Here is a 25,956-nt window from a genome sequence, read left to right as displayed (position 1 = left end):
TTTGCCTATTACGTCATAATGACGTCACATTTAGGTTCGTTAATGGTACCAGAAGAAAGTTCATGACATGCCTTTCTTTTCCATTTCAGCAATAAAAAAACACGATCTTTTTAAAGAAAATGTCGATAAGTCCCTTCTTGCAGGAAGCCGACGGAATTTTGATTTCAAGCTTCGTTATGAATCTCAACCTCCACCCTCAACAAACAATATGATGAATTTGATCATTATGAACTGGAATACACGCACATTGAGTTGTTGAACATATTTATATTAATTCGAAAAAATATACTGTTTGCCTAGCAATATCAATTCAAGTTGCCTTTAGAAGTAATGCATTTAATATCACATTTGAGCCCATTGGCGGCGGTAGCCAAAATTTTTTTTAGGGAGGGACCACCAAAAAATTTTGACAAGCAAAAAAAAAAAAAAAAAGGTTATCAACAAAAAATTTAGGGGGGGGGGATCGTCCCCCAAACCTAAAATTTAGGGGGGACACATCCCCCCCGCTTCCGCCGCCTATGTTTGAGCCTACGCTATAGCACTCCCCCGCCCTCCCAAGCATTCATCATAATTTACCAGGGGGAAAGAGATAACTGGTGGTTAAATTCATAAGGCCTCCTGTTAGTCCTTCAAAATCGGAACAACTCGGGGAGAATTCGGCATCAACTCGGACATCGGGTCGCACTCGGCAATCGGGCTTTATCGGCATCTCATTCATTGGCTGAAATATATTTGAAAATGAGTAACTTCAGCACAAACAGATAAATATTAGTTATGCGACGGGAAATAATACCATCAATTATTGTATAGTCAAATTAATTAACATTAAATGGCGAAGATGTGGAAACCTTTGCACAAATGTGTTGCGTGCATAAACATGAGAAAGTATCTTCATTAATATTATCATCTGTTTAAAAAAGTAAAAATAAGGATAAATAATAGGGAACAATTTGGTAGAAACGTAGAGTATTAAAATACATGCTGTGTAGGCAAACAGACAAAGTGATAGATTATTGCATCATGAAAAGAATAAAAAGGATATGGCTAATGTTATGTAAGGTAAATAAATAATTATATACGGAATACAAATACCTGCACTGTTTAATTCGATTAATGAATTTAACAGGAAAATTCGTACGATTATATAGTGAGATTTGTATTCTTTGTTTTAGCGAGAGGTAATGATTTCACCAAATAAAATGGTTAATGGCTATTTAACATTCATGTTCTTCCTTTAAAAATTATGTCAATATACCTGAGGCCATCGAAGTGTAAACGAAGACCAGAGAGGCGATCGAAGATCATGACTGTACGCTGTGACGTAATCATGCTGGGTCAGGTGACAGTAATCCGTGTCAAATGTTATGACCGGGGCGCCTAACGGTGTATGAAGCGCCATAGCTTCCTTTTCTGTGAGTTACGAATATGATTTCATTTCTTGAGTTACGTTTGACGATCAATACATTTCACTGGCAATATAGCGAAAAGCAAGCATATGAATTTAATGAAAATGATTTTATTTTATTTTAAATAATACACGCGTCGTTAACATTTTGCTGAGCATTTATAAGAATATGTTGATATAGAATTAAAAACAAAAAAGATTTTCAGGGATGGAATGAACTTCCAGGTAAAGGTCGGGGGAAGCCCTGATGAACCAGATCGTTTCATGTGATATAATTTCCTTTTAAAGAAAAAAAACAGATCCAAACATCTTTAATTTTGTCCTCTTCCCATCATAATTATACACAGTGTTTCGCGATTTAGAGGTAGGATTATCAATATCGTCTTGTTATTTGGGATTACCTTCAATTGATGTCAGGTTCAATTCTTTGTCGTACATCTCGACACTGGTGGAGTTCTACAAAAGAAGAATAATTCATCATTGCAACATTAAATGGAAATCCATCATTGTTGGAGATGACTAAGACTATTTACTCTAAAGGCCGGCTCAAAAGAAAGAAATAAATAAATTTTGAACTAGGATGCTAGACATTAGTGAATGGGGTCAGAGAGACGGACATATTGTCGAGAAAAAAAAACTTAGGAAAGTGAAATAGAGAGTGTAATAGAGAGAGAGAGAGAGAGAGAGAGAGAGAGAGAGAGAGGATTAAATAATTATTTCATGAATAATATGAGAAGGACACTTACACATTGGCACCCTGACATATCATCTTGCAATCGACTGTTGTACTCATCGTTAGTTGAAGGGAAAGGACAGTCCATTTGAGGAATAGGGGTGACTGAATCATTTGGGAGGGGTTTCGGGTTTCTTAGCATATGGTGGAGACTTCCCATAGTTCCGTTGTTTGGTGCCGGGTCAAGATCCAAAATTTCTAGACATTTGTAACAGAAAATAGATTAAAGATCATTATGTTATTCTTATTGCAAATAAAAAATCTACATTACGGATGAGTGTAATTACTTAATTCTAAATGGAAAATCCAATGACAGATCGATACATTTAAAATAATATTTTAAATGATACAATGGCAGTACGGTACACATTGTTCTCGAATCTCGATATTAAGAACAGTAGAGGTCCAAACGTGGCTCCTTGTGGAAATCTCATTCCAATGTCCCTTTTGTTCTAAGTATGTTGGTTTGTCTTCACAAAGTCCCTCCCATAAATGTCCATATAATTTCTCTCATCTGTATGGTTTAATGTATAGGCCTACTTACCACACATAACATTATATAACTCTATATTCTGGAAAGGTTGAACTTCTATTCCACTTTTGAAGCCTGGGCCAATGGCAACAAACATTGCCTGCAACGAAAATAAAATCGACTGTACATTAAGTATATTTGTATATGATTAATGTATTAAAAGCGTTCTTTTTTAATCTCCACGATGGTAAAACTTCGTTTTTCTTCACAACAATAGGACGCTATCACCGTATTGATACAGATGTGTTTGTATCAAAATATAAACTTATTGGGTATTCTAATAATTTAATCTAGGTTTCACCCTGGTCTATGGAATGCTGTCTTCATAATACTCCTTCAATAATTGTGAAAACCCTTTTCAACCAATTAGTTAATCATTTAATTAAAATCTATATTTTCGTATTTTCTCATTCTTTCCATTTTACAACTCAATTAATTATTGACACCCTTTGCAACAGGATAAGAATCTGGTGAATAAGTTGACAACTGACACTCCATCTAAGTTAAACCAGGTTTCTTCAACTAAACCATGGCTATTAGAATACCACCCATTGTCTTTTAATTTACAGAAATGATTATTTTTTATGAATGTAATAACTTTAAATTTGTTGTAGTTGCACACATGTCACATGTTTCGCGGAAAGAAATAATTCTGGAATTGCAAGTTTTACCTTCATTAAGTTGCCTAAATTATCATATCCATGAGTTCCTCCATTGCAATAAGATGTGGATCCACTGGAGGAATCGGAAAGATAACAAAATGAAAAAAAAAAAACCTTGGGTCGAAGTATGCATACCACAATGTAATATATAGGCCTATAATAATTTAGGTAAGGGTATGTTATGGATGAGTTTAGCAAATGAATAAGACACTTCATTCTATTCATCCATTCATGTTAATAGTCTACATGCTGGCCTATGACTTCTTGTAAATCCTGTCAATACGAAGCATATTTTAAGATTTGTTACCTTTAGTAAGAATTATTCATTGTGAGAGTTTTCTGATACCTTTCAGAGATGTTTTTTATGATATAAAGTTCGGGGCGGAGGCAGGTTATTTTGATGGGGGGGGGGGGGGAGGGTAGGGACCGGGGAAAGGGGAGAGGCAAGACGACGTAAGTATGAGGCCATTTTTTTTTTTTTTATTATAGGTCTTTTTGAAAAAAAAATCAGTTAAATGAGACAGTGTTTTTTTTCTTTTACCACATAAACAGTAAAGCGTAGGTCCGGAGCGTATATTGATAAAGATTATTTCGTGACCTGACGTGATTTGACCTACCCGGAAGCAGTCCACTGCTCTGGTACGGTGACCTCCATAGGTTCAATTCGCCTGTTATTGATGTAATGCCACCTCTTCGGTAGATCCTCTCGTACATATGGAATGGCTACTGGATGTTTACACTGAAAAAATATATAATTGCAGCAAAGGCAAATTACTAATAGACGAGCAATGATATTCTATCAGACGCGTAACGAGCACCAAAAAAAGTAGGGGCATTGAGATATGTAATTGGGCAAAATTTCTAAAAAGTGGCGGGCGAGCGAGCGAATTTTTTTTCATAATATTCCGAGAATGATATGATATATTACCACTTTTCTTTCACTTTTCTTATTTTTCTCCCCTTTCTCTTGATCATAAAAACTTATTTTATTTTATCTTAAATTTTTTTTTTGGGTGGGGTCAATGGCCCCAAGCCTCCAATCTTTAAATTTTTTATCATGACTTTTTTTTATTGGTTTCATCTCATTTCATTTCTGTTATTGATTCCTGCAACTTTTTTTATATATAAATTACAATACACAGAGTATATACTAAATAGTTGAGAAACAAAATAAACAAAGCTGTATTTTCATAAATTTATACTACATACACAAGGTTGCAGGGGTTGCCACTATAAGCATAGCTTGACTGCGTGTTATATAAGAGTGCAGGTGCATAATGGGGGGGGGGGGCTGAACAGGGGCAAACGCTTGGTCCTGACGAAAATGAGTTTTTAGGATTTGTTCTGTCATCATGCTGTGATGGAACAAACTTCGTTCTTGCAAATTCTACAAAAAATACGACCAAAATCGTTGTCATTGTTGAAATGTCCTCCTCTCCTACTCCTCACCATCACTACCATTTCTCAACATCATCATCATTGAAGGGTAAGAAATCTTAATCACCAAGTTTATTTAATTTGAAACAAATGATAAAAACCCCGATCATATCATAAACTCTTAACCCTCCCTCCCCAATCAAAATCGGACGTGAAATAAGACATTAACAACACATGATTTCTTACCAATAGTTCTTCCACGACCTCGGCCGGGTCCGACACCGTTGCTGAAAGAAAAATAATAAAGAATAAATTAGATTCTAACGAAGAAATGATGTATCAGTCAAAACATCTCAAACATATGCCTATACTTACAACTGAAATCGTCATGTAATAAACTGATGTAAATTCTTTTCATTTATCCAGTCGTATTAAATATGAATAATTTTGTTAAAAACCGGTAAAAGAACTCACTTTTGCTACATTTATCAATTACTACAATACAATAATCAAAATGGACTCTTCGGGCGAATGACGATCCCGATGAAGGAGATGCACTTTACATTGTTTGAAATTGTGCGAATGTATTTCGTTGAAAAACGTCGCCCTGAAAAGCAGGTTTTTGATTTTTTCTTCAACTCTTTCTTTTTCTATGGGGGGGGGGGGGGGGGCTGCATAGTACTATGATTTTGTCTAACCAGGATTGCTAGAATATTCAACAATACGATGAATGTTATTTGACCTAATTTGATATCGTTTTCGTGAAAATCAATTTCAAGTGTGTCAAAAGGTTGAAGTATGAACTCACCGCCATCTTCTGCAAGCATTCGCAACATGGTGCCAGCGGTAGAAGAAACTCTGTATTCACTAGATGGTAGGTACTGAGAGAGAGAGATAGGGGGAGATTATGACGCATTGAGAGAGAGAGAGAGGGGAGGGGGGGGGGAAGAAAGAGAAAGAAAGTTGATGTCAACATCAAGAGAAAGAATTCATGAGGTCATACACACAAAGAAAGAGTCCCCTTCGAATTTAGAATTTTGTACAACACCCTAAAAGAAGGGGATCGACACCTCCTACCTGACCTCCCCCCAAAAAAAATCTCTCTCTCACACACACACACCCACACGCACACACAAATAACGCGGATAATGATAATGAAATATTCATGTTCAGACGACAATCGCACATTACTATTGACAAAGTCATGATCGTGCCACCTGCGAACTTCGAAAGAAAACGCGGAACTACTTGGTATTGAATTTCGTTTTAAGAAATAAAACATAGAAAACTACGTTTTTACAACTTGCGACTTTCCTTAAACATGAAATTTACTGCACTCAGCCAATTTGAGGTAAAAGGAATGGGGTAAGAAGTTATTACTTAAAACGTAGATCACGTAACGCGGGTGCTCGACAAAAACCCGGGTAGGTTCTAGAATGCTCAAGAAATTCAGATTATGGCAGAGTTATGGCAGAGTATCTTTACACTCTAAATTTCGGGGATTAAAACTAAATCCAGATTTTCGGAGAATAGGGTCCAGCTGATTAGTGGATTTATTTTTAATCTTAAGGATTAACTTTCAAAATCTCGAAAGACTTAATATCAAATATTTTATCTTTATATCTAAATCCAACGGTTTATATCTAAACGTTTAAATCTAAATCTAATATTCGGCTGGTTACCCTCTACAGCTGATCTGGGTTTATTTTGAATCCCTGAAATTTAGAGTGCACAGGCAAAAATATACTTGAATTTTGGGCAGCTTTACTTACATCGTTTAGAATAAATGTTTGGTCACACGTCCTGTTGGACATGCCGTGGTCAGCTATAGCGATGATGTTGACGCAGTCAATCATATCCATCTTCATTAAACCATCCATTAATCGTCTCATCATCCCGTCCATACGAGCCACCACCTCATCTTGCTGAGGAAGAAAATATTGTATTTGAATTTAATTGGTTGATTTAATATCTTTATCAATATTTCACATACAATTCAGAAATGCAAATCAATGAGAAACACATAGCAACAACAAAACAATGAGCTTACAATCGTAAAGGGGTAATTTCAATACAAACGAAAGACAACAAACTAATTACATTTCTTAGAATAAAGAAATCATCATTTTAAAAGTATGAGTAATTTAGATTATTCTAAAAAAAAACCCCGAATAAATGCAAAAAGACAATATTATGATAAAAAACAAGTAGCCCCCTAAATACTAACAAAATCTTCGAAAATAGAGAAACTCATCAAGATTTGTGTTTCAGACATTTTTTCGTAACACAATCAAGTTACAAGTGTTCCGCCCCTCCTCCTCCCCTCCCATTCACACGAAATACATCTGCAGATTGTCATCTTTATATTGCAAACTCAGTTTGGAAGAAAGAATCCAAAAAATGCATTGGAATAAGGAGCCTTTTAAAATTTTTGACAGAAAATTGTTGTAACTAGGTCCAGTTTACAAATCTTCCCCCGAGCAATCTATGAATTCATCTCGTAATTTTGCTTGTTCAAATAAATCTAATTTGGCGACTGATCTAAAATCAGTTCCTCAAAACCAGAAAAATTGGTCTCGATCGCAATTTGAAATCGGTTGGATCTATCACAACTCTTTGTAAGACGTGGTCCACGGGTCAGAGATTACCGAACTTGGTGGAATATTAGCCTTCTATGTATTTGATAAGTTATCAAATGACATATAGTCACAATCTTATACCCAGTGGCGTACCCAGGATTTTCCAAAGGGGGGGGGGGCAAATTCGTCCGCCAAAAATTTGACAACCCAAAAAAAAGGTCTTCAACCACAAATAAAGGATTTCGTATCAGAAAAAAAAATTGAAAAAAGAAGGAAAAAAAAGGTCTTCGAGTTCTAAAGAGGGGGCTTGTGGCTCGTCAGGGACCAGTTTTGAGTCGTCAGGGGGGGGGGGGGGGGCAAGGGTACATCCCTTGCATGTGTTGTGACTCGTCAGGGGGAGCAGTCTGCCCCCCTGCCCCCCCTTAGGTATGCTAGTGCTTATACCAGTAAAGATTCCTGTTTGCACTCATAATAAACCCTTTAATGACTTATGGTAAACAGAATAACTGGTATCATATGGGCGGCGTCAAGGTGCAAGGTGTGGAGGGGAGGGGCGGGGTAGACGCAGCGGTATCAGGACAACTACCCCCTGGACAATCACCCCCCGGACAACTACACCCCGGACAATTACCCACCGAGGACAATTACCCCCCGGACAATTACCCCCCGGACAATTACCCCCTGAGGACAACTACTCCCCAAGGACAATTACCCCCCGGACAATTACCCCCCGGACAACTACCCCCCGGACAACTACCCCCCGGACAACTACCCCCGGACAACTACCCCCGGACAACTACCCCCCGGACAATTACCCCCGGACAATTACCCCCCGGACAACTACCCCCCGGACAACTACCCCCCGGACAACTACCCCCCGGACAATTACCCCCCGGACAATTACCCCCGGACAATTACCCCCTGGACAACTACCCCCCGGACAATTACCCCCCAGACAATTACCTTCAGAAAATCCCCCCTTCTCTCCAGCATCAATGTTAGAATTAGGCGGGACCCATTGTAAGTTTTGGTCGGTGGCACAGGTTTCCGAAATATTTTCTACTTTATCTTACGTTAATAACTTTTTCTTTCTCTTTTATATTGCTCTTTCTCCTGTTCTCTCACTTTCTTCTTTTTTCCTTTTTTGTTTTTATTTAGCGGCGCCTTCTGCATCATGAAAAATGGGGGGGGGGGGCTTGCACCCGAAACCTCCCGTTTGGCTATGCATATATACATCAGAAAGTTTGTAAACTGGCCCTCATTCTAAGTTTTCGTAGAACAATTGAACACGATTAGTCATAATAATCACAAATGCTGAATATCTCTGATTCCAACTAATCTGATTTTTTTAAATATTTATTTTGGGTTTAATTTCAGGTAGGAAATCAGGCAAATAGATAAAACGTAAAAAAAAACACCTTTATAGGTAGAAATATTGAAAGTCGATAACGCAACTATGAACACTAACACTGTCAAGTAGACCTATAAATCTGTTCAACTAACAAGAAGCTAAGAATTATGAAACAATGGATGCACATTCCAGATTAAGATGTGGCTTTATAGCTTAATACAGTAAGCTAAAAAACTTTATGCAAAGATAATACACACAAGAACACCTTGTAAATTACAAGGTGTTTTTGTGTGTATTATTCTTGGGTGAAAGCAATTAAACATTAAAGAAGGAAATTAAGTACCAAATCTACTAAATTGTAAACAATATGACATAATCAAATACAGTGTTTTTTTCTATACAAATTGGCAATCATGATAGTATACAATTCGTTTAAGGTGCATTTTAAGGACGGTGTGTAAGAATTTATAAAGAAGTAGGCCTATGCAAATAAAATAATGCGACCGAGCACCGTGAGCTGAAAATATTAATATTTAGACCATAAAACGGACATTTTACAGAGCACTTGAAAAATCAATTTGTAAATTTAAAAATAATGAAAGCTCGATATCCGAGATGAAATATGTTTTGTATATTGACTTCGAAACTTGATATTTTAAGCTCCATATCAGCCTATATTGAGCAAGATATTAATCTCATCGAAAAAGCAATGCGAGCGCGAAGCGCGAGCTGAAAATACTTGATATTCCGGTATGAAAATGGTGAATTTGAGCACTATCTAAAGCATTGTGTATGGAAATTGTGAAGTGGACGTGGAAAGCACTTAATAAATGATGCGAGTGTGAAGCGCGAGCTGATATCTTCATTATTATTTTGACCTAGGACCTGGACATTCTAGGTCTATAAGGACATTTTGTCATCATATGAAAATGATGACAACTTTCTTATTCCTCTTCCTGAGCGCGATATGAAACATATGAAACTGTGATATTGTCGATATTCTTTTCTGAAAAGGGACAATTTAGTCATTAAGATTTCATGAAAATTTTATTATCATATTTATTAATGTAATAAGCCTAAATGAGTGAGTAAAATGTGTTGACACTGAGGCCTGAAAACTCAGATATTTGAAGTACTTATGTAATCATGAATAGGATTTGTGAGTTGATATATTTTTAACAAAAATGCGAGCGCAAAACGTGAGACGAAATTTTTGGTAAACTGTCATAAGGGGGGGGGGGGGTTTAAGTAGTTTGTTATATAATTTGGCAAATCAAATAATGCGAGCGCATATCGCAAGCTGCAAGTTATATTCACACCATAAAACGGACATTAAACAGAGCACTTAAAAATCAGTTTGTAAATCAAACAAAATTATGAATGATGTCCGAGCTGAAATATGCTTTGTAATATCGACTTCAAAACTTGACATTTTAAGCTACATATCAGCCTATTTAGCAAGATGTGTATCTCATCGAACAGGCTATGCGAGCCCGAAGCGCGAGCGAAAAAATTAATATAGTGACATGAAATATATTTTTTAATCATTTTCCAAGTCATCCCCTGACCTTTTTTTTTTTACTCGTCTCCCTCTTATTTCAACTCTTATTTTTCCTCCTTTCTTTCCCCTTCTTTCCCCTTCTTTTTTTCTTTCTTTCCCCCATTTTTTTCCACATTTTTTGCTCTGCCGATAGGGGGGGGGGGCGGGCCCCTCGCCCCCCTGGATCCGCCTATGGATGGAGCTCAATTTTACAGCTTTACGGCGTACGTTTGATTCCAAGATACTCGAGAATGCCTTGAGTACTTCTTACGTCAAACGTACGACCGACGTATATGACTCTGTGCACTCCCTTTGTCTAGGGGGTAGTTGTCCGGGGGTAGTTGTCCGGGGGGTAATTGTCCTCGGGGGGTAGTTGTCCGGGGGGTAGTTGTCCGGGGGGTAATTGTCCGGGGGGTAATTGTCCTTGGGGGGTAGTTGTCCTCAGGGGGTAATTGTCCGGGGGGTAATTGTCCTCGGGGGTAATTGTCCGGGGGGTAGTTGTCCGGGGGGTGATTGTCCAGGGGGTAATTGTCCTAGAACCAGACGCAGCCCCCTGATATTTTTGTTTTAAAATCATCTTAAATTTCCCATTGGCATGCATGATTGGGAAACAACGATAGCGCCACCATCAGGTTGTCTTGTCCCCCACTAATATCCATAAACGCTGATATAGCAATGCAAACCACAACATCCACACCATTTAAAAGTAAGACGATTCTTTTGGGGGATACCTTCATCTTACCTCATCTGTGTTTGGTCCTGGATCGTGGCCTGTGTGATCTGGTTCATCGAAGTATAAAGTCACAACATCGGGTCTGTAAAATGAAGATATAAGGCCTGTTATTTTGAGTACTATACCCTCTCTATATACTATATAGAGAGACACAGAGAGAAGAGAGAAAGAGAGGGAGAGGGAGAGAGGGGGGGGGGTTAAAAACGGGGTGGGAGCAGGGGTGGAATGTCTATGCCTATTCTATTTTCAATAAGAATGAAATAATCATTTAATGCAAAAAAATTGTCTATTTAAGTGTGGGATTCCTCCAAAATTTTACAGTTTTTCGGATTTGTTTCAGACAATTTTGCTGGAATTTTGTCCGACTGGAGGGGCGAATTTATTTGGAGATAATCATGAATATTGTAGCGAAGTAAAGAAGCGACAGAGAGATAGTTCTAAGGGCTTTTTTTTATTCGACTTCTTTATACATAAAGTAGAATTTAAATAATCTAGTGTACAATTCATGAGCCGCGAATAGTCATGAATGTGGGGTGGGGCTGACCTGACCATGCCAGGAATCACAATAAGATTATAATTTTTTACGTTTATTCTACAAATTTACTGGAAAAAGCAAGAGAGTGTGTACAAGCACTTGTAGGGGGGATTTGAATTCGTTTTTTTAAATTATTTTTTCATTTTATTAAATTTTTTTGTTTTATTTGTTAGTTTGTTGTTCTTTTATTCATTGTTTGTAACACTCCAATCTTAATGAAACTCTTCGTGATACTCTACATTTATCCATCGAATAACCGAAGCCTACCTGTAACCGTCGGGTAACCGGAGCCATCCTAAAACAGTATCCACCCGCTGAATATAATTCAATTCCCTGAGAAGAAGAAAACAATACATCGTAAAGAAAAAATAGGTCAAAGTTGGGCAAATAAATACCTCGGTATCTGTGCCTTCTACAATAAGTTAACGAGTTCGTGTTTGCACTTTGGTTGGATGTTGAAACGATGCAATTAAGGCTCATAAATAATTTCAAAGGTCGGAAGTTACGTTACAGGTTGCATAGAGGTAGGTTAATGTTAACCAAGAACGACTTGAAAACGCAAGCAATATTTCGTTGTGATTTTCTTGTCTCTTTAAATAAAATACAATTATCCACAAGCTTTCCTCTTTGACATTTAATACTCAAATGACAAAAAAATGCCAGCTCACTTGGACTTACCCATCGTATTTGTTATAATAGTTTGGTCGGATCCCTGTATGGGTAGAATAAAAATATTAGAAAGTTTTTAGGAACAAGCATGGGCGGCTCAATAGGGCACTTTCGAAAGATAACCAAAATGTGTTGTTTTCGTTCCTTTTATTGAAATAAATACAAATATAGGTTTCTTCAGTGGTGCATTTTTTTTGGGGGGAGGGTATGAGGGCATTTCCCCCTGGGGGAACTTACAGGGGAGTAAGAATACGAATACGGGAAAGAGGAGGAAAATAGAGACGAATATTCTATTTAGAGTAGTGGGAAAAAGACCCGTACAATATTATTTATGTTTGGTCTCAATTAGCGTGTTTACACGCTGCATCGGCTCTCGGGGCAAAAACACAGATCAGTGGATTAAATTTACATCATGAAACACGCGCTAATCATGAAACTCGGCTTCGTGTTTACACGGAGAAAAATTGCACCGGCTCGCGGGTCTGATCCTACTATTTTGGCGGAGCAAAATTGCCGTGTCTGGACTGCGAGCCGGTGCAAGTTAATTGCGTTTACACGCAAAAAAAATGCGAGTCTGCACCGGCTCTTGGGTCTGCACCACGAGCCGATGCAGCGTGTAAACACGGTGTCTATCTAGGTTGGCAATATATTCGGGACCAATGTACAACGATCGTGGAATCGTTTTCAATCTTGCTCCCTAGGCCGGGTTACACCGGAACCGAATCAGCTGCGAATTCATCCAAATACATGTATTCGGGTGGTTTCGGGAGTATTCTGTTCTCCCTCCGCGAAGCGAGAAAATTCAGGAAGGCTTCGGGAACATTCGATTCCAACGAGATCATCCGAATTTGGCCGGATAAAATCGGTCCGAATTTATTCGGGAGAAATTCGGTTTTGGTGTAACCCTGGCTTTATGACTTGCTGATTATTATGAATAGGCCTATTCTTGGAAGTAACCAGACCTGTATTCTTATCTATCTATCTATCTATCTACCTATCAATCTATTCATCCATCCATATATCTATCTATATAACTATCCATCCGTCCATCTATTCATCTATCTATCTATCTATCTATCTATCTATCTATCTATCTATCTATCTATCTATCTATCTATCTATATATCTATCCATCCATCCATCCGTCCATCTATTCATCTATCTATCTACCTATCAATCTATACATCCATCCATCTATCTATCGATATATCTATCTATCTATATATCTATCCATCCATCCATCCGTCCATCTATTCATCTATCTATCTATATCTATCTATCTATCTATCTATCTATCTATCTATCTATCTATCTATCTATCTATCTATCTATCTATATATCTATCTATCTATCTATCCATCCATCTATCCATCCGTCCATCTATTCATCTATCTATCTACCTATCAATCTATACATCCATCCATCTATCTATCGATATATCTATCTATCTATATATCTATCCATCCATCCATCCGTCCATCTATTCATCTATCTATCTATATCTATCTATCTATCTATCTATCTATCTATCTATCTATCTATCTATCTATCTATCTATCTATCTATCTATATATCTATCTATCTATCTATCTATCCATCCATCTATCCATCCGTCCATCTATTCATCTATCTATCTATCTATCTATCTATCTATCTATCTATCTATCTATCTATCTATCTATCTATCCATCCATCCATCTATTCATCCACCCATCTATCTATCTATCTATCTATCTATCTATCTATCTATCTATCTATCTATCTATCTATATATCTATCCATCCATCCATCCGTCCATCTATTCATCTATCTATCTACCTATCAATCTATACATCCATCCATCTATCTATCGATATATCTATCTATCTATATATCTATCCATCCATCCATCCGTCCATCTATTCATCTATCTATCTATCTATATCTATCTATCTATCTATCTATCTATCTATCTATCTATCTATCTATCTATCTATCTATCTATCTATCTATCTATCTATCTATCTATCCATCCATCTATCTATCTATCTATCTATCTATCTATTTGTCTATCTAGTTCCCACTGTCACGTCTTAATAGTTTTATTATTATCATTTTTTAGTGGAGTAATCGAGGTGATCGTATTAGATTTTGGGCCCGTTGCATAAAAGAAAACCTTTTTTTTGCCAGAGTTTTTTTTTTTAATATTGTGTTGAAATACAAGTAACATGGCGGTATCGCATCTGATCGTTATGATCTTGATCATTTTGATGAAAGAAGATTGACGGCGATTACGAAAGCTTGCACTCGATTATCTTGCCGATTTATACCGAACAGGTGAAATATATCGTAATCAACTTTCTCACTTCGGGATCACTTAAGGACGTTCCACAGTTAAAATGAATTCCATGTCATTTTCACCAAATTTTGCAGAGAGTTACTTTGGTATCTATGCATTATGAAAATGCAAAAAATAACATAGGTTCATGTGCTTATTTTTTTTCTACGGGTCTTCAAAGTCGCCGTATTGGAATGATATGCAATCTTGCGCAATCAAGAGAATTATGCCTCTCTTAGACCTCACGAATTCACCAAATGAGTGTAAATCATCTTCACTCAGTAGATACCGCATCAAACTTCATCAAATTTTCAAGATATATAACAAAGTGTATACAAAAGAAAGAGAAAGTCTTTTTATTGGTAGAACTATATCTATTTGGAGTCAGCAGCGCCCTCATTTGGCAAGAATGGTGCAAAAACTCGGAAAAAACAAATCTTCAAAGACGTGAATCTACTCAAAAATTAAAAAAAGTATTTTGTAAGCTGCACTTTTTTCAAAATCCATGTCATTTTCATCAAATTCGGCTAAATTGTAGAGGAATGCATATCAAAGGTGTAGGGAAGTTAAAAATATGGGGTCCATGTGCTCGTTTTTTAACTATGAGTGTTCAAAGTGATGCGAGTTGGCATGAAAATCGCCCAAATGCGCCCAAAACGTGCAAAAGTCTAATAATGCCGTCTAAAATGCGAATGGTTCCGTAGTTTTGCCCCCAAACATTCAAAATCCATGTCATTTTCATCATTCTCTCCGGATTTGTAGAAGAATATATTCTGAAGACATAAAAATATTAAAAATATAGGGTCCATGTGCTCGTTTTTTAACTATGAGTGTTCAAAGTGATGCGAGTTGGCATGAAAATCGCCCAAATGCGCCCAAAACGTGCAAAAGTCTAATAATGCCGTCTAAAATGCGAATGGTTCCGTATTTCGCTCCAAAACATTCAAAATCCATGTCATTTTCATCATACTCTCTAGATTTGTAGAGGAATATATTCTAAAGACATTAAGATATTAAAAATATGGGGTCCATGTGCTTGTTTTTAAACTATCAGTGTCCAAAGTGTTGCGAGTTGGCCTGAAAATATTGAAATCCACCTAAAATGCGCCGAAAACGTGCAAACGTCTAATAATACCGTCTAAAATGCGAATAGTTCCGTAGTTTTGCTCCCAAACATTCAAAATCCATGTCAATTTCAACATATCCTCTAGATTTACAGAGGAATATATTCTGATGACGTTAAAATATTAGAAACATGGGTTCCATTTGCTCGTTTTTAAGCTATCAGTGTCTAAACTGTTGCGAGTTGGCTTGAAACAGCCCAAAATGAGCCGAAAACAAGTAAAAGTCTGATTATACCGTCCAAAAATGTCTGAAATGCCAATGGTTCCTTAGTCCTGCTCCCAAACATTCAAAATCCATGTCATTTTCGTCATACTTTCTATATTTATAGAGAAATATATTCTGAAGAAGTTAAGATGTTTAAACTATGGGTTTCATGTGCTCGTTTTCAAATGATCAGTATCCAAAGTGTTGCGAGTTTGCTTAAAACAGTCTATAATGCGCCTAAAACGGGCAAAAGTCTAATACCCTCCAAAATGTCTAAAATACGAATGGTTCCTCAGTCCTGCTCCCAAACATTCAAAATCCATGTCATTTTCATCATACTCTCTAGATTTGTATAGGAATATATTCTGAAGAAGTTAAGATGTTAAAATTATGGGGTCCATGTGCTCGTTTTCAAATTATCAGTGTCCAAAGTGTTGCGAGTTGGCTTTAAACAGTCTATAATGCGCCTAAAACGGGCAAAAGTCTAATACCGTCCACAATGTCTAAAATGCGAATGGTTCCTTAGTCCTGCTCCCAAACATTCAAAATCCATGTCATTTTCATCATACTCTCTAGATTTGTAAAGGAATATATTCTAAAGAAGTAAAGATGTTTAAATTATGGGGTCCATGCGCTCGTTTTCAAATTATCAGTGTCCAAAGTGTTGCGAGTTGGCTTTAAACAGTCTTTAATGCGCCTAAAACGGGCAAAAGTCTAATACCGTCCAAAATGTCTAAAATATGAATGGTTCCTTAGTCCTGCTCCCAAACATTCAAAATCCATGTCATTTTCATCATACTCTCTAGATTTGTAGAAAAATATATTCTAAAGAAGTTAAGACATTACAAATTTGGGGTCCATGTGCTCGTTTTCAAATTATCAGTGTCCAAAGTATTGCGCGTTGGCTTGAAACAGCCCAAAATGCACCGAAAACAAGCAAAAGTCTGTTAATACCGTCTAAAATGCGAGTGGTTCCGTAGTCTTGCTCCCAAACATTGAAAATCCATGTCGTTTTCATCATACTTTGCACATAGATACTTTAGCACCTGAATATTCCAAATATGCAAAAATTAACATCGGTCCATGTGCTTGATTTTTTGCTATAGAGCTTAAAAGTTAACCCAAAATGGATGATGTTCTTATGAATTGCGCATTTTTAGACCTCACGAGATCACAACATTGAGATTAAGCCCTATTAATCAGTCAAAATCCATGAAAATTTCGTCAAATTTTGCAATATGATTAATAATTGTATCCGTAAGATGGATAATCTATCGATTGCTGTCAATTGTTTGCTCATTTAAGTCTAACAACACTCTCAGTTCTTAGAAATTGCGGGAAAGATATAACCTCAAAAATGTCAAATTTCAATAACAAACTTGAGAAGTATAAGAAATGCTGCACTTTATTCAAAATCCATGTCATTTTCACCAAACTTTGCAAAGTTGTTCAGGAAGGTATACCTAAGAGGTGCAAACATTAAAAAATATGGGTTCATGTGCTTGTTTTGAAACTATCAGCACTCTGATTAGAGCAAATATGCTTCTTAAAACACCCGAAAACGCGCCAAAAGCAGTATCTGTGAGGAAAAATTCCGAACCACTTTTCCATTTATTCATACTCGGGGGTCATAATCATCATACTTTGCAGCACTACAGAGAAACTATTTTGAAATTGTAGAGGAATAAAAAAAAATGGTCCATGGAATAATTCCAGTTTATTAGCTTCATAAAATAACACATCAGGTGGGTGTTTCATGAAAGTTGTCAGCACTGACTAAATTGTCAGTGCTGACTATTTTAGTGAAACCCCTGCTTTTGATTGGCTGAGAAGCACCGGCCTCTGACTGTTACTATGGTAACTGTCGGAGAAAGACAACTTGTTAGTGCTGACAACTTTCATGAAACAGTCCCCAGATCTGCAGTTAATGTAGATAAGGAGAAAAATCAGCTCACATTACCTACAGCTGATTAAATCACAAGTTCATCCATTGTGACGTCAGCGCGCAGAGTGTAAAATATGCGCAGATCATGATGCGCACAAACATAACTGTGGAACGTCCTTAAGCCTCCAGGTTCGAAACCACTCATACCCCGGTCTTTCCCTCAATAGTTGGTGACATTGGCGATTAAAACGTCAATCCAAACTCTATTCATGGGCCCCGTCTCACAAAGAGTTGCGATTGATCCGATCAATCGCAACTATGAACGGCCAGCAAAGTCAACATCTATTATGCATGTTTGTTCAAAATATTTTCTAGCAATGATGTATATTCATGCATTCATTGTTTTCTTGAAAATTCACTGCGCGGTTCTTTTTTCATACAAAGGACATTATGCAATTTTTTCGTAGAAAGAAATTATGACACTGATGGATTTCCATAGAGTTACGATTGATTGGATCAATTGTAACTCTTTGTAAGACGGGGCCCTGGTCTTATTGGCGTTTTTTTAGTCAATTATAAATCAATGATAACATGCCTCATCAACGCCATGCACCAACATAATGCTACCAACCGAATCTTAGCAAGTAACTATAGGAACTCCATGCATTAACTTACCTTGAATATCAGAATCAGATCCAGGCCAGAAGAAAGTACCTGATCGCTTGCCTTGAAAGCGAGCTGTATTCCAAATCTTAACGCAAACATTTAAGACAAATCATTATTAATGAATAATATTAAGGATAGATTATGTACAATGCTGGATTGCATTGGGAATTGAAATAATAGCAATGAAAAATGGACGATGAGTACCATACATTAATTATGACCCACAAACCAAACAAACAAATAAAACAAATAATGCACAAATAAATCAAATAGAAAATAAAGAACGTATATATGCAATGCCAGGCTATTGGATGTAGAGGAGTAGGGGATATTATTCAAATTAGGCAGCAACCAGTGCAGGCCTATGAAATTAGGCCTATGTATACGAAGCCTGCAGTTGAATAAACTAAAACTCCTTAATGATATTGACGCTAGCTTTGTTGTTTTTGTAATATCATTTGAAAAAGGGCTTTGCGAAAACCTCGATAAATAACTTCGGACACATAAGTGATTGTAATGGGCGTGTGCACATTAAATTTCAAAGGGAGCTCACTCGCAGCTCCCTGATGAGGAAATACAAATGAGAGAGAAGTTCGTACCACTTTCGGCTTTCACAAGTTAACCGAAAAGTTGATAATTTAAAACTCGCACAGTGTTAATGATCTCGTTGTAAAAAAAAAAATAAAAAAAAAAATTCAGGGATCTGGGAACGTCTTTTTGACAGGGGGTCCTGGTTTAAATTTGAGAAGGCCTCCCCCCAAAAAGTGGTTTCTCTATAAAATGAAGGGGTTATCTTGGTCACGGTAAATTTGACAAGCACTCAAAAACAACATTTTCATTAAACATTTCCAGGGGGTGCTGAATATAGTGACTAACATACGGAACACCTTTATAATACGTAAATCAATCCCGCTTCCCAGGGCCATGTCTATTCCAGATTCAATTTCTTTCAAAGTTCACGACCTTTAACACGATTCAATTTATCACTTGGATATTAGCTCGATATTAATTCATTCATTCAATTCACAACTTATAATTTATGTCTCTGTTATTTAGAAAATAAAACTTGAACTCGATCTACTTACCGGCTCACCTCCCCACCACCTGTTCTTAAATGACTCCTCCGAACCTAGACTGAACTTTTCACCGAAGTCATACATGGTATTTCCCACAATGCCGTGCGATTCCGGATATAGCCCCTGATATTGAACATACATTTCAAAATCTTCAACAATCAAATTTGATTAGACAAAATAATACAAGTCAGAGGGTTTGTTAAATGATTAAAGATTATTGTCGCATTCACGGGATGAATGTATAAAAAGTAAGCCACATATAAAATTATTAAACCCCGAGCCCCCTCCCGAAAAAAACACAATTAAACAAAATCTTAATAAAGGTACATTTTAGTTGAAAAAATAAACAATATTTTTCTCCCTTTCCACTGGTCCTTCCGTCTATATCTACTGTGCACTTAATCTGAAAATATTAGCCCTATATAGCATGATAATGGGAATGGCGACGAGATGGTAGTGATGAAGACGGACTCATCAAAAGGTGACACGACATAACTGCTCCTGCGACATTTTGCTCCGGTCTTTATATCTCAGAGGGCATAGGGTTAGATTTGGCATTGTAATAGAGTTTTTGATTCAGAATAATGTAAAGATTGGGATTAGGGTTCATTTAGTTTTGGAGGTTCGATTTTATGTTTGGCTTCGCGCGCAGATTTTCCATCGGAGCAATATTGTCGCCGGAGCAAGTGTCTTGGAACCCCTCAATCTCCAATTTTGCTAAGGATTGTAATGTGAGGAAAATAAACAAGTAATTATAAACATGAGGAACATATATATATCATGAATAATAGATCCTCATTTAGGCCTACATTGGAAATAACACAACTAAGGGTATTATTAAAATGATGCGTTATTATATTTTTTTATATTTTTCTTACCGTAACGATGGTATAATGGTTTGGAAAGGTCACTGTTGGGAACGTAGGAATCATATGAGGGGCTTTTACACCGCATTCAGCTGTGGAAAAAGAAGGGTGAACGTGTAGTTTTTGTTGTTGTTGTAATTTTGATCAATTAATTCATTATTTATTTGAATAATGAAATGATTAATTAATTTATTATTAACTTTTTTTTTTTTTTTTTTTTTTTTTTGGGGGGGGGGGTAACAATTAAACTATACATAATGTTATTCAATCTGTTATTACTTTTCCTATAATCATAATTATTAAGAATCATCAGTTTCATTATAGCAATCATGACTACTAGTATTTGTTATTATAATGAGGCCTATCCTTATTTTTATTTTTCATCTACATGCATTATCATGATAATTTTCCCCCTTTCCCTTCTTCTTCGTCTTCTTCTTCTTGTCCTTCCAAATTTCTTTTTCTTCATCATCATCATTATTATTATCATTCTTACTATTATTATCATTAATATCATTATTATCATCATCATAATCCTATACGCCCTTTTCATACCCATTCGGTTAATGACAGGTGTAATTCCCCTCGATAAGAAATCAGCTCTAAACCCATCGAGAGATATCAAAAGAACAGGGGGAGACGAGATCCTGCAACAAAGAAAGGGATAGTGAAATTGTAACGATTTGAAAAAAAAATAAATAACGAGATCCTGTCATAACGAAGATGACCATGACACTGTAACTTTTTCAAAATTATTTTTTGGTCAAATATGTGCATGCGTTCGTTGGTATGAATAATGCATATAATGACTTCTATAAACAAGATAAAAAGAGCAGTGTATTTTAAATTCCTATCCACAAGTATCGTGTCGGGTATCGAACCCCAGACTCTAAGGCCCGTATTCTGAAGTCAGGTTTAACATAGACCATGGTCTAACTCTGTGCTAAAATTATGGGTCCAAATTTTTATTAAGTTGTATGTTTTTTCATGTTTACTGTGCTCTTTCCTGATTCATCGATGGTGAAGGCAATCATCTATTTATACTTCCTAGACAATTATGAATGATTTGAGAGCCAAATGAGCTGAAATATTATATCTCTACTGTTAGTGATTTATGTAACAATTTGCTATCCATACTTAAACCACAACTTTAAACCTGAATTTAAGTTATACCCGACTTGAGAATACGGGCCTTTATGTAATCATGCGCTTGAGAGCACTTGGTCATTTCTCAGGGTTCTTGGGTTACTGGTGTGTGTAACGAACATGTCACCAATGACACCAAATATCGTTAGAGAGCTTAACTAAAAGTAACGAGAGAGAGAGAGGGGAGAGAGGGATAGAAAGGGGGGGGGGTTATAGCAATATAGCTAGAAAGGCGAAATGTATCGTGCCCCCTCCCACAACTCAAAGTCTGAGTGACGTCAACGGTAACGTATCAACTTACCCCGCTGGGCATTTTGGCCCCGTGTCACTACATGGCATATCAATCCAATCCTCATACGGATGGGGCGGAGGAGGAGGCGTGTCTGGCGGCGGAGAGGAAGGCGTGTCCGTCTGATGGGGCGGTCCCGTCGTGTGCGTACCGGTATGATGAGGCCGGCCTGTCGTGTGTATATCGGTATGATGAGGCGGGCCAGTTGTGTGTGTATCGGTGTGGTGGGGCGGAGCTTTTGTATGGTCTGTCTGGGCGTTGCCTTTTGTTGTATACGATTCGCTCTGTGGTTCTGTCTTACGTGACTCTGTGAAAGGATTCTTGGGGGTTGTAACGCCTGTATAAACATGACACGCAAATAATAGTTTTAGCAAAATATGGAAATTCTATTTTGTATAGTGGTATATCATCACCATAATCACGCGGTTTTCATTCTAATAATCATAATATCAGGTCTGAGTAAAATTAAAATATTGATTTATCAGCCCGCTTATTTCATAATCACTGTTAATAATTACTGTCTTCAGAAAATGATTTAAAAACGTAATGATGTGTACAGCAACTCAAACATGAATTTTTTTTTAACATACTGGCAAGATAGGGCATAGGAAAAATTTGGGAACAGGGGCGAAGAAGAATTTTACGTAAGAAAATTTAAATTGAGGAAATTAATATTCAGTTATTTTCACTTAAGCATTTTGGTTGCCATGGTGAAAACTACCGCCGACTTACTCACCAATTATTGGGCTTGCCGACCCCCCTCCTTTGTTTCCAGAAGAGTTCCCGATCGCAAAACCGATACCGATTCCTGATCCCAACGATATCACCAAGATGACAACCTATTTTAAGCGTAGAAAAAACAAGCACATTTCATTTCATTTTTATGCCATACTCCAAAATCTAGTTTTCATCGAGCACGCTCTTTGCAAAGAAAATAATTGGTAGGCGTGAATGTATACTTTAGACAATAACATTTCGACTTTAGCCAAGTGGTATCACTCTGGAATGTTTTTTCTTAAACAACGCCAACTCTACTTTTATCAACATTAAACTACTTCACCTTCGTTTTGAACAAAGAGTATGTTATGTTTGCATTGCACATTCTCCTCTTGGGATATGAGCACTTCTAAAAAACGGTTCGATTTTTCTTTCAAATTTAGGAAAGATTAAAGCGTTTACCGCCGTATTTTTTTTGATTTTTCCCTCACAATTAGGTTCTTTTCTTTGGTTATATTTCTCACAATAAGGGTATATTACTGTTATTTATGATAATAAATCATGTAGCAAATATGAGGAATATCACGTTTTATCAACATTGCATTTGGTTTTATCTCTGTAAGTTCTTATCATTATAACACACACCCGTCACAAACATACACACTCTTACACATACACTCACTGTGTGAAATCGACATAATATTAGGCATTTATATAGCGCCGTCTATCTAGAAATATTATATTCCAAGGCGCGTTGTTATTACTATCCTTTTTACCCCGGCTTTAGCTTGAGCTGCCTTTCAGCGCTCATGCATTCAAGGAACTGATCGTGCCGGTATCCATTCACCTCACCTGGGTTGAGTGCAGCACAGTGTGGATGAATTTCTTGCTGAAGAAAATTACGCCATGGCTGGGAATTGAACCCACAACCCTCTGTTTCAAAGTCAGAAGACTAATCCACCGGGCCACAACGCTCCACATGAACATGATCATGACGAAAGAGATATGGCAGTCCCAGAGTTTGGAATTGCAGTACATTACGATAATAATTGGGTAATAATATCCAAGGCCTTATGAAGTGCTTAGAGACTTTATGATTATAATGTGATATGCGCCACACAAGAACCGTTTATTATTATTATTAATTGACTTCTGTCAGACTTCCATAAACATACCTTTCATTTACTGTAGATGTACATGTATATCAACACATACATTGTAAACATTCAAATTGCACCAACATATGACCCTGAAACGGATTTGTTTTTAATATTTTATTTGCCAGTGACAATTTTACTTCACTAAAATCATTTTCGTTTTGACAAACAATTCGAAAATAACAAATTATAACACGACACATTATCTTGTATATAGATGTGTTGTGAGTCAGTGGATAAGTCTCCGGACTTTGAACCACACGGTCCGGGGTTCAAATCCCACCGAAGCACTTTCGTCCTTTGGCAATGCGTTTTTCTACATTTGCTATACTCTCCACCCATGTGTAGTAAATGGGTACCAAGTAGGAAGGTGTTCTTTGAATGCTCGAGCATTTTATTAAGCCGGTGTAATATAGTATGCATCGTTTAGAAACATTTGCATTAAGCGCTATATAAATGTTACATATCAATAATATTATTTTGTGACTATCAAATAACACAGCGAAAGTCCAGTTTGAATATCAATAGAACATAGTAACAAAAACAAATCTATATGAAATTTTTTTTAAATCAGATATCAAGTGATAATTATTTGTTATTTTTTTAACATAATGTTCAACAGAATAGCGTAAGTACAACTTATTACTTTTAAGGGTGTTTAATAATGTTTACATTATATAATATATGATATTTGGCATATAAATTGATAAAAGTTGATTTGGCTCCTACAATTTGTTTTGGTATTATTCAATGGTCATGTGAATTGGGAAAAATGTAAAATATTACAATTTATTATGAATCCATCTTACCAATGCAATCAATATTGTTTGTGTCCGGGTACTTGATTTTTTCTGCATGAAAAAAAACGGGAAATAAACAATGAATGTTAAACTTATTAACCGCGAGATTAATACTTAATTTGTTTTGCAATTTACAAAGCTCTGTTTAGATGTGCATTAGGTAACAATTAACTGAACTCTGACTAAAGGCTGATGGTGCCATGTCCCTACTTTCTCTCAACTTATTTTATTACACGAAATCATTATTATCTCATATTTTCATACATGTATGCATAATACGTCTCCCTCGATCAAAACGAATTACAACAATGAATATCTTACTCAATAAATAATTTGTCAATCAAATTACTTTCATTCTTGGTTGATTTTTTTATATCAATATAATTTTATACAATTTAATTTTTCAGTGTTTATTAATCTGATTTTACTTTATCTGTTCAAATCATATATTATTTTTGTTACCTTGAGTTTCCCTTTAAATGCTTCTCGGTCATTATCAATTATTTTCTATAAATTTAGGAAACAATAAAGTGATTGCTGATATAGACCGCAAGAACACGGAGGTATCGATTCTATAGAACTGCCAGTATCGTCATGTGAACGGAAATTTCCCAAAAGGTGGGTTTTAAACGAAGAAAATGATTCGTTGTTCATTTTGTTTTATTTCCATATCTCACAATCAACATAGTCAAATATTTTTTTCCTGCATGGTTCAAAGTATACAGTAGCATCCGCGCATTGCACAGTGCAAACATTGAAAATTAATAAATAATCGAACTGTAAACCATTTGTTTATAATGCATATTTGAATATTTTCAAAGAAAAAAATGTTATGTAGGGAGATAATGGAGGTGACTCATGAGAAGCTAGGCTTGTACATTGCAATCCCGTATAACTTGGATTTGTAGAAAAAAGTATCAAAACAAAATATAAGCCTTATATTTTGTTTCAAATACTTATTTTCTACAAATCAAAGTTATATAGGGAGAAAGTGAAAGGGCAATATTTCTACTAGCTATTAATAGTTTCCGAATGCTAAAAAATAACAATGTTATAAACTTTCCAAAATTTTAATGTGTGATGCCATCACGGTCATGGGAGCACCTACCGTATATTCAATATAATATGAATTTCATAAAATGCAATTTCCTAGATTTTGAAAATTATTTCACCTTTATATATATTCTTGTCATCATCAGACACCATCTTATTCTTGTACATTGCAATCCCATATAACTTGGGTTTGTAGAAACAAAGTCTCAAAACAAAATACAAGCCTTATTCAGTTATTATAAAACATTAAGAAACGGTTTTGCAAGTGGGAGGCTGAGCCCTCAGCCCCCCAGTTCAGCCGCCTCCAGGTTTTAAGTCTATCTGAACACAAATATAGCACATGGCATAACTATGATGGTTTTTATACTTTATGAAGTGAGGATGAAACTAGGTCCATTTTTGGAGTGATTAACTTTTTTCTTTATTTCTTTTGTGCCCCGCCCCAATTTTAAATTCCTGGATCCGCCCCTGACTGATATGGTATTTCTTCATAATTAATGTGCATGATGATGTTTTTGTTCTTATTTAAGATACAAATG

General features: G+C 36.4%; 1 protein-coding gene across 1 annotated transcript in view; it reads right to left on the bottom strand.

Moving 5' to 3' along the window:
• The window catches only part of LOC129280224 (venom phosphodiesterase 2-like), a 40,826-nt gene that overhangs the window by 5,074 nt on the left and 9,796 nt on the right, over positions 1-25,956 (bottom strand). Inside the window, exons 3-22 of the mRNA XM_064111904.1 lie at positions 24,374-24,415; positions 22,427-22,529; positions 21,703-22,027; positions 20,811-20,902; positions 20,268-20,347; positions 19,399-19,512; positions 18,323-18,398; positions 12,126-12,159; positions 11,715-11,780; positions 10,922-10,994; positions 6,482-6,634; positions 5,518-5,590; positions 4,956-4,996; positions 3,950-4,071; positions 3,342-3,405; positions 2,683-2,770; positions 2,152-2,336; positions 1,807-1,861; positions 1,256-1,410; positions 577-721 (exon numbers count right to left, since the gene is read on the bottom strand). Of these exons, the coding sequence (XP_063967974.1) occupies positions 577-721; positions 1,256-1,410; positions 1,807-1,861; positions 2,152-2,336; positions 2,683-2,770; positions 3,342-3,405; positions 3,950-4,071; positions 4,956-4,996; positions 5,518-5,590; positions 6,482-6,634; positions 10,922-10,994; positions 11,715-11,780; positions 12,126-12,159; positions 18,323-18,398; positions 19,399-19,512; positions 20,268-20,347; positions 20,811-20,902; positions 21,703-22,027; positions 22,427-22,529; positions 24,374-24,415 (2,086 nt within the window). The remainder of the gene's footprint in view (positions 1-576; positions 722-1,255; positions 1,411-1,806; positions 1,862-2,151; positions 2,337-2,682; positions 2,771-3,341; positions 3,406-3,949; positions 4,072-4,955; positions 4,997-5,517; positions 5,591-6,481; positions 6,635-10,921; positions 10,995-11,714; positions 11,781-12,125; positions 12,160-18,322; positions 18,399-19,398; positions 19,513-20,267; positions 20,348-20,810; positions 20,903-21,702; positions 22,028-22,426; positions 22,530-24,373; positions 24,416-25,956) is intronic.

The sequence above is a fragment of the Lytechinus pictus genome, chromosome 17 (genome assembly GCF_037042905.1).
Source record: "Lytechinus pictus isolate F3 Inbred chromosome 17, Lp3.0, whole genome shotgun sequence".
In the NCBI taxonomy this organism is placed as follows: domain Eukaryota; kingdom Metazoa; phylum Echinodermata; class Echinoidea; order Temnopleuroida; family Toxopneustidae; genus Lytechinus; species Lytechinus pictus.
Note: the sequence above shows the minus strand (reverse complement) of the source record. Positions and strands in the feature narration are given on the sequence as shown.